At 28.4% G+C, this 10,174-nt stretch overlaps 1 protein-coding gene and 1 long non-coding RNA gene across 2 annotated transcripts; one reads left to right on the top strand and one right to left on the bottom strand.

Moving 5' to 3' along the window:
* Window positions 1-414: 414 nt before the first annotated feature.
* Window positions 415-3,566, bottom strand: LOC114179202 (cyclic dof factor 1-like). Its single transcript, XM_028065452.2, has 2 exons — window positions 3,309-3,566; window positions 415-2,049 (listed from the first exon to the last, which is right to left on the bottom strand). Exons 1-2 carry the CDS (start codon window positions 3,462-3,464, stop codon window positions 805-807), a joined length of 1,401 nt encoding a protein of 466 aa, XP_027921253.1. The 5' UTR covers window positions 3,465-3,566; the 3' UTR covers window positions 415-804.
* LOC114179203 (uncharacterized) lies at window positions 1,889-3,920 on the top strand. Its single transcript, XR_003603447.2, has 2 exons — window positions 1,889-2,026; window positions 3,338-3,920. It is a non-coding gene; the product is annotated as an uncharacterized LOC114179203 (long non-coding RNA).
* Window positions 3,921-10,174: the final 6,254 nt, after the last annotated feature.

The raw sequence follows: 10,174 nt of genomic DNA on the forward strand, positions 1-10,174 counted from the left end.
AAATGATTTATTGACTTATATTAAAGAAAACATTTGTAATAATTTATTTCAAATATTATTTTCTTAAACAAATATTCGTTTAAAAAGACCATTTACATTAACCATATAATTGAACACCTCCCTTTAACTTGGGTTATCATAGTTACACGTTACATTGTTTCTTAACATGTAGTTGAAACAAAAGTTTGTGAGTATTCGTTTTAATTATGGTTGCACACCACGGAGGCACTTATATCCTAGCCTCATATTAGGATAAGTAGCAGAATTTGAATGTAAATATACCAAAAAAGGTAGAGAAAAAACAAATATGGAAAACCAAATCTCTGTAGATAATGGCGAAAACAGAGTGCATCTGAGTTGATGTTTATGAGAGTGCAAGTCGTGCTATATAGCACGATTAAAGTAGAAGGAAAATAAAATAAAGAAAGCTTACATAAATATCATAATCTGGGACTAACATTATTAAAGTAGAGAATCTCTAAAAAAAGGAAAAAAAAAAAAAAAACAGAATTCCAAAGAAGATTTGCATGTGTATTCTAAACCAAGATGCCATTGTTTCTTCTCCTCCTAGTTTTGCTTGTCTCATTTATATATCTATATCTATACACCAAGATATTTACTCAACAGATCTCCTATTTATGCAGCAAAAACACCTGTTCAGTCTAACAGGCTCCTAGGAATCCTGCACAGAGGTTGTTCAATAAAACAATTTCTTGAGGGAAAGGAAGAACACTTTTTCATCAAAATGGGGTTCTACTTGCATAAGCACAATGAGAATCCGACTTGCCTCACCGTGATTCCCATTCAGGTGTGTTCATGGAAGGTAAGAGAGCGCGATAGAGCAGCAGGGTTGGCTTGCAACTGGGGTGATGCTTCAACCCTGTGATTCATGTCATTTCCCTTGGGTGGAAAAGCTTGGAAAAGGCCTCCAGAACTGGCTCTGTCATTCTTGGTTCCTAGTTTTGACCACATGGAACTCTTTGCAGCTTCACCAGGGTCATCGATTCTAAGAGTCTTGGGAATCAAGAAATTGTGCTCTGAACTGTTATGTTCCACATCACGTATTTCTTTCTGTGAGTTGAATGGGGTGATGATGTTCCCATTCCTTGAGTGTTTCCCTAAAATGGGGGCAGAGACAGAGTTGCTGACAGAAGATTGGGGTGACATACATGAGATATTCCAAGAGGGTTGCATACAACTCCAATATGGTGGTGTAGTATAGAATGATAAAGGGTACCTAGGTTGGCAAAATGTAGGAGGAGGCATAGGATAAGGCCAAGGGGCACCTGCGAAGTATGATAACTGAGGAGGGAAACCTTCAACTCTTTTATCAACTGATTCATGTGAGCTAGCATGGCTTGAATTTGAAGTTGTTGAAACAGAAACTGCAGCAGAATGAGCACCCGCATCACCCTCCTTACTATAGGAAACAGAGCCATTTCGCTCAGTTGCATGAAACCCATTTGATACACAGCTTTGGGCCCGCTCAGCAATGTTCAACACAGAACTCATGGTGTCACAGAGAGGGGTATCAGGACCAAAACTCAACACAGTTGCTCTGTTCCCCAGAAGGGCATTATGCAGTCCATTGGAGGCACTGAGTGTAGCTCCTTGAAGTGGCTCCGGGAACACTATCTGTCGGTAATGTGACACAGCTGCAGCCGAAGTGTTCTTGTTTTTCCTGCGACCAGCACCCACGGGCACATTCCTCATTGTTCCTCCTGCAGTCCAGTATCTCTGACAGTTCTTGCAGAAATGACGAGGCTGGTTGACGTTGTAGTTGTTGTAGTAGCAGAATTTAGTGTCCATGCTATTGCACCGCGGACATGGAAGTATCTTGTCAGGTTTCTTTGGTGTTTTTTCTTCAGAAGCACTTGTCTCGCTCTGTTCTTCATTTTCGGGCGATTTCTGCAGTGATGTCTCTGTTTCCGCTGAGGGAGTCTTAGGATTCTCGAGTATGTCTGAAGCGGCAGATTTTAAATCCTCTGTTGTTTGGTGTGACGAGGCACCATCGTCTTCAAGTGAGGTAAGTTCTTTCCTTAGTGCTTCCTAAAACAGTGAACGTGATCACGGTTAGAATTGCTAATTTACTATGGTTAAGCTCGTGGAATTGGAAAACTCTGAACTCAATACCTTAAATCAAGAAAAGAGAAATGATATACTGGTATTTATCATTATGACATGTGAAATTGATACATTTATTTATTTATTTGGTGACTCTGATTCAACATATAAAAAAATCTTAGATATTTCAGGGGAAAGGTTGGAGGGTGAGTGAATTCACACCACCAAAAATGGGGCAGATATTATTTTTCCTTTCACGTTAAGGTAGTTAACAGGGTAAGTACTTTGTTCAATGAACGAAGTCGCTCACGTGAAAGCGTAAGGAGCATAGTCAATAGAACAATTCAGCACCAAAATCTCAATTCTAGATGTAAATATGTAGGTGACAATCGAGAAAATGATCTTTTAAAATTTACAAATACAGGACCATATAAGGAATTCAAGGGGAAGAAGAAAATAAGAGTATGAAACGGATGGAAAATAATTAAATCAAAAGTAGTCTATAAATATGTTCTCTTCTCAGTGATGTCACAAAATCAGGGGTCATTTGGACAATTGTTAAATAAGGACAAAAGTGTCAAATTAGAATAGTTAAGCTCCAATTAAAGTCCTTGGTGTGAAAGGAAAATTGATTAGATTGGAGTTAAGTAAAACAAGAAAATATTCAAGCCAAAAACTTAGCGATAGTACCTCTGGGATGCTGCAAGAGATCTAATAAAAAATGGACACAAAAGATTTTTTTTTTTTCTTTTTTTGAATTTCGATTGAACGTGCCAAGCAACCCGTTTAGGACAATATTTTCAAAACAGGAAGAAATCACTAAAATTAGAAAACTCACTTTGTATAGCATAAATGCAAATTCATGGACCCAAACAGAACGCTAAAACCGAAGCTAGCCAAACCACATGATATATTCCATCCAATATTCTTATACTTGTATTCCATAAAGGAGATTGGATCCAATTTGGCCGAAAGGAACCCCACAGGGAATTCTCGCCACCACTTAAATGATGATTAAATAAATTCAAAACCCCTGATTAAAAAAACAAATAAAAATAACCGCAGAAAATTGCAGCAAGCCCTGAATTCAACTGAATTGACACGATGCCAAGAAGAAAACTTTTTGAAGATTTGAAAACACCCATTAGCAATTGAACGGTTATGCAAAATGGGTCGCGGTTAGATTCGAAAATCGACATGGTTTTCCACAAAGTGAAGGAAAAACAAATATGGTGGTGACGTACCTGGTGTTCTTGGTGTTGTTGTGTTGCAGAGGTAAGTTCCGGGGGAGAAGAGGGAGATGAAGGAGAAGCGAGAGTCGCAGGTGCAGAAGAATCATTGTGTGGCAGAGAAATCGTCCTTCCAAAGAGCTTTATGGCAGAGCCTTTAACCTCTGACATTCCTGAGATATAAAAATGGTGATGAGGGTGGTCAGGGTCAGGAATATCTCTCTCTTGTTGTTGTTGTGGCTTGCTTGCTCCTTCTCTATCTAGAAAAATGGGGAAAGTAACGATGAAAAATATATATACATAAGTATATGTAGATAGATATATAGAAGTTGTTGTCGTTGGTGCATTCAGTAACTCTCTTTTTTGGTGTCTTTTGCACTGTAAATTGATATGAAAACGGATAATGAATAGTGACAGAGGCAGGGGATGGGTGAAGTGGTGAAGTTTGTTTGTTTGTGTTGTGTTGTGTTGGGTGTGGTTTTATTTGTGGGAGAGAGGAGAAAAAACATGTTCCACCTCAGCATAAGGTGAGAATTTTGTGAGCCACAAGTTCTTGTGGCCTATGAGATCTTTGTGTGCTGTTGGATTCCCCCACATTGCTTCTAAAGATAGTGCTGTTCTGTCCCACCCTTTTTCATCCCTGTCAGCACTTTCATTTTTTGCCTTTTTCGTCAACCACTCTAGTAACACTTTCTTCCTTCTTAGTCTCGTTTTGACCCCACCTCTTCTCTCTCTCCTAATTCTCCTTCATTTCACAAAACTCAAATCATAAATCATAGGATGTAATGTAACAGAAACACATAAAGAAAATCTTTTAATTAAGTGTTTAAAAATAAATGCTATTAATGAATCATTACTCTTTATTTAAATGAAATTAATGTTAAATAAATGTATTACTTTGTCTTTCCTTTATATGTTTTTAACGTTAAATCAATGTCAAACTTTGTCTTTTCTGTAAATGTTTTTAATGCTAAATAAATTTCAAACTTTGTCTTCTCCTTAGTCCATATTTTTAAGGTAAAAACTGTTCTAACTTACTATAATATCTCAACATTATGCATAATTTAGAAGAATAAGTTCATCTTTTAATAATACATTTAATAACCTTTATGAAGCATTAATTTTTTTTCTCCCTCCCATTAAATATCATAAACTTCTAAATTTTTATTAATTAATGAATAATTAGCAGAAAAACTTACAATTTTTATTAATATATGTGACTTTATCATAACGTTCCTTGGAACTTGTCACGGTACTTAAATAATTACTATAATCTTAAAAGTGAAACATATGCAAGTAATTGTATAATTTTAAACAAACGAGTCTTATAAACTAAAATATATAACAAATAGATTTATCACCAATATCTACAAATATTACAATAAAAAAAATCTATTCCTTTTTTTTTCTATAGATCCACGTTAAATATCATTATATATTTTGACTTTTAGTTGAAATTTTGGCTTTTAGTTGAAATAATACTTCAAATTTTATTTATCATTTGTTATCATATTTTGTTATCATATGATTAAGAAAACGAGAATAAAAAATAAAATCTAAATAAAACTCATGTTTAGAAAAAACAAAGTAAACTCTGTTTCAAGGGATTTGCACAATCTGAGAGGGTAGATTTGGGGGAGAAAATATGAAATCCATCTCCTCATACTACCAGAAGATTTGCATGAATTTGCAGAAAAAAATCATATCATCGAATATTATTTTACTAATTTACTCCTAATTTTTAATTAATAATTTATTTATTATTATAATCTCATTTACATATTTGAATTACAAAATATATTAAATACTTATATATTTACAAGTTATAATTACACTCGTATAAACATAAAATTTAACTATTTTTCATATATCTATAACAATATAAAAAATATTATCTCTTTTACGTTCATATTTCATAATTCCAATATAACCTTTTACAATATATATATATTATATTTTTAAAAATTATCAGTTACTTTTATAAGTTTTTTATAAAACTGCTTACTTATCTCTTTCTTTTTTTTATCCTTATTCATCAACAATTATTTTCTCATCTTTTCTCCATACATTTCACTTTACTTTTGATAAATATAGTTTTATTTTATTTATTAACTTAATAATATTACAATATCATCACCTACTAATATAATGTCATGCATATTTGCATATTTGTATATTTAAAAAATGTGTACAGAGGCACTAATGTACCTGTGTTTACGGTAGTTATTATTAATAATAATGATTATAATAATAGTAAGAATTTATAATAATTAATTGTAATAACTAATAATAATTAATAATAATAATAATATTAATAATAATATAAATTCTATTATTAATAATAATATTATTAATGATAAGAACAACAATAATGGCATAAAATTACTAATGTTAATTGTAAAATTAAAACACATAAAAAATAATTAAATAATAATTATTATTGTTAATAATATTAAATCCTGTGATAATTAGAAATTATAATAATATTAAAACTAATAATAATAATATTAATAATGAATGATAATAATAATAATAATAATTATTATTATTATTGTATTTAATTTTATATTAATTTTAAAGTTAAAGACAAAATTGTAATCTAACAATTTTATCTATTAAAACATTTTTTTATGTATCACATCCATCAAAATATTTATAAACTCTCATAATTTTATTTTAAGATCTTCTCACTTTGACCTTCCATCCCTTGAAACAAACAACCTCACTTTTCTCTTTCCATTTCTTCAAATTCATCAACTCACTCTCCCTAAATTTCATTATTAAAAACAAACATACTTATGATGTGTTTGCTTATAAGGATTTATTTTTTAAGAGAATGGATGAAACTTGTTTGCTTTTAGGGATTAGAGGTGATATGTGCATATGGATTTGAGGAAGAATAGATATTCTTATCCTTACATGAATGAAGAGATAGGGGGAATGCAACTCATCACATACGCATTAAAAAAAAAGAAATAATAATAATAGTAATATTAATTATAATAATAATAATATATAAAACTAATAATAATAATAATATTTATATTTTATTTTATATTAATTTTGACCATAGGAGTAAAACTGTAATCTAACAATTTATTTATTAAAACATAATTATATTTATCACATCCATCCTTTCATTTTTACCTCCTTCTCTTAAAATAAACGATTTTACTTTGTCCTCTACATTTTTTCAAATTTATTATTGGAAGCAAACACATCCTTAAAAGATAAATTTGAATGAATAGAGAGAAAAAAGTGGAGTATTTGTTTTAAGGAATGAAGAGATAAAGGTGACAATGAAAGAATTTGAATATAAAGTTTCTCAAAATTTGTGAATAATTTAATGAAGGTGATGGATAAAAAAATATTTTAATAAATAAAATTATTATCTTACAGTTTTACCTTATAATTAAATTAATATAAAACAAAATATAATTGTTATTATTATAATAATAATAATATTATTATTATTATAATAATAATATTATTATTATAATTATTATTCATAATTTTACTATTATTATTATCGATTATAATAATACTAATAATAATAATAATAATAATAATAATAATAATAATAATTATTGTTATTAATAATTTTATTATTATTATTTTTATTAATATAATAATAATAATTATTAATTATCACAAAGTTTAATAATGATAACAATAATTATTATTATTAATTTTTTTAATAGTTTTTATTTTCCAATTAACGTCAATGCTAATAATAATATTATTGTTATTATCATTAATATTTATAATCAGTGGCGGAGCATTGTGGTGACAAAGGTCGTTCCCAGTTTTGAAAATTTTTTATACTATTTTAAGTTTTTTAATATTATAAATATTAAAAAATATATCATAAATTAATGATGATAAAATCAAATATTTTTTTTATAATGATAATAACTAATGTTAATAAATAATAAAATATAAAATTAAACATAATAAATAATAAATAATAAAAATATTTATCAAGATATTTTTTATTTTTTTATTTATTACGGCTTGAGTTTCTCACAAATTATTCTTATATCTCATTTTTACATGTTTTCTTTTATTTTTAAAGAGAAAAAGATATATTATTTTTGCTCTTATTTCTCCTCTATTTTCTTCCATTTAGGGAGAAAAAGAAAAAGATAATTTTTTGGTCTCAATTAATAGTGAAATATTAGTTTAATAATTTATTTAACGAATATCTTTTATATTAATTTTTTATTTTATGAACATAGAAGAAAAAATGTTATACTGTGTGTTTTTTTATAACCAAAATTTTAATTGTGGTTCCATTATATGTTGATTTTCTCAAATTGTTCTCATCTTATTCTCACCTGTTTTCTTTTGTTTTTTAAGAGAAAAAAGATATATTATTTTTACTCTTATTTATCCTATGTTCCCTTCCATTCTCGAGGGAGAAAAAAAAGGTAATTCTTTGTCTCAATTGATAGTGAAATATTAATTTAATAATTTATTTAATGAGCCTCTTTTATATTAATTTTTTATTTTATGAACATAGAAGAAAAAACATTGTAGTGTGTATTTTTTTATAACTGAATTTTAATTGTGCTTCCATCATATGTCTTGAGTTTCTCACAAATTGTTCTCATCTCCCATTCTCAACTAATTTCTTTTGTTTATGAAGAAAAAAAGATCTATTATTTTTGCTCTCATCTCTCATATGTTCTCTTCCATTCTTGAAAAAATAAAGAAGAAGGTAATTCTCTCGTCTCACTTAATAGTAAAATATTAGTTTAATCATTTATTTAATGAGTCTCTTGTATATTTTATGAACATAGAAAAAGAAGTATTGTATTGTGTGTTTTTTATAATTGAATTTTAAGTGTGGTTTGATTATCATGGAATTTTCTTTAAGCAATCTTTTATATGTGTGATTTCTTTTTTAGTTATCGTTATACTAAATTATGTATTCATTTTTATTTTATTAGTGACAATAATTAAATGTATAAATTTTTAATGTATTATTTTGGCTCCCCGAATAATATTGGTAAAGATATGCTACTTTCTATAACTATATATAAAAAGATTATCTTTTTTGTGTCTATAATTACTTATTCTTAATTTACCCTTTACATTATAATTATTTACTTATTTTTTAAATACTAAGAGTTATTTTTATATTTTCTATAAAAATATTCTAATAATTACTTTTTTTTTCGTTCACTAAAGTTATTTTCTCTTCTTTTCTCCATTTATTCCATTTTATTTTTAATAAATATAAATTTACTTTGTATATTAACTCAGTGATATTACAATATCATCACGTACTAATATAATATCATATATATTTTAAAAATGTGTTTACACTAGTTATTGGTAATATAATTTATATTACTATGATTATTATTTTGTAAAAATTATGGATAAAATTGTAGAAATTCATGTGATGATCTGTCTCTCCCTCCCATTCTCTTCATTCATAAGAGGATGATAATATTGGTTTCTCCTCCAAATTCATTTCCCAAATAAACTTAATTCTTTTGATGCAAACACCTACGAGACTTTCAAATCTATCATAGTAAACAGTAGATCCCTTTAAACAAAACCAACAATGTTCTCATAGTCATAATACATAAAAAAACATAAATAAAAACTAGTATTTGTTATAAAATAAAGCTAATAACAGAGAGAAGAATAGAGAATAAAAGGAAGAATAAACAATGAGAGAATATGGAACAACTTTTCTGTGTGTTATTACTGATAGGAAAAGTCTTATTTATAGATACGACATATAATTCATAAAGGAAACAAATCAACTAGTTAATACAAATATTTACATAAAGAGTAATGAATCATATGAGTAATTGTATCAAATCAATGGATAACCATTAATTCATAACATTCCTCCTTGGGTGTCCATTGATAAAAGAATATGCCTTGTTAAAACCTTACTAGGAAAAATCCTTTGGGATAAAAACCTAGTGAAGGAAAACGAGTACAACATCCTGTATTCTTTAATACAATATTGTTCATAACATATTCTATTTCTCCCCCTCATGTAAACTTACATCATTAAGATGATGAAGTCCAAAATTGTGAATCATTTGCTAAAACGTTTTCCTTGGCAAAGACTTCATAAATAGACTTACTAGATTTTCACATGAATGAATCTTTTGGATATCTATATCATCCTTTCAATTGAATAATACACTATTGTCTTTATATAGTTGTTGATTCCATCTTTATTGGAGATAGCCACAAGTTTCTTGCACAAATTGAATTATAGACCTTAACCAAACACATTTACAACTTACCTCATGTAATAATAAAAATTTTGTATGATTAGAGGATGTTGCTGCTATGGTTTGTTTCGTAGACCGCCATGAAATCATTGTGCTACCACATGTGAAAAAATATCTTGTTAATGATTAACCATTGTGACATTGTGAGGATATGATAAATAACATGCATTTGCATAACCCATTAGATCTTATTTTGAATCATTTGGATAAAATAAGCTCATATTCATAGTACTATTAAGGTAACATAGTATATGTTTTACTATAATCCAATGTTTTCTTGTATGTGAAGAACTATATCTTGCTCACAAATTTACAACAAACGTTGTATAAGGTCGAGTATAACTAGCAAGATACATTAGTGTTCCTATAACACTAAGATATGGTACTTTAGGACCAAAAAGTTCTTCATCTTTTTGAGGTCTAAAAATGGGCTTTTATCAACATCTAACGACCCCACTACCATTGAGTATGATTTGTCCACATAGAACCTTTTAAGCACTTTCATTATATAAGCTTCTTGATGTACAAAAACACCTTTGTTTAAATACTCAATTTGTACTCCCAAACAAAACTTTATCCTTACAAGATCCTTATCTCAAATTCTTTCCTTAAACA

Source organism: Vigna unguiculata, chromosome 3 (assembly GCF_037176805.1).
Source record: "Vigna unguiculata cultivar grain cowpea cultivar isolate G323 ecotype 2 chromosome 3, ASM3717680v1, whole genome shotgun sequence".
In the NCBI taxonomy this organism is placed as follows: domain Eukaryota; kingdom Viridiplantae; phylum Streptophyta; class Magnoliopsida; order Fabales; family Fabaceae; genus Vigna; species Vigna unguiculata.

What these genes read in the sequence shown, in the direction of transcription:
- LOC114179202 (XM_028065452.2), bottom strand. Translation starts at nt 3,464, where the DNA reads ATGTCAGAGGTTAAAGGCTCTGCCATAAAGCTCTTTGGAAGGACGATT. An exon ending in AACAACACCAAGAACACCAG is followed by an intron (nt 2,050 to 3,308) that starts GTACGTCACCAC and finishes TCACTGTTTTAG; the next exon opens with GAAGCACTAAGGAAAGAACT.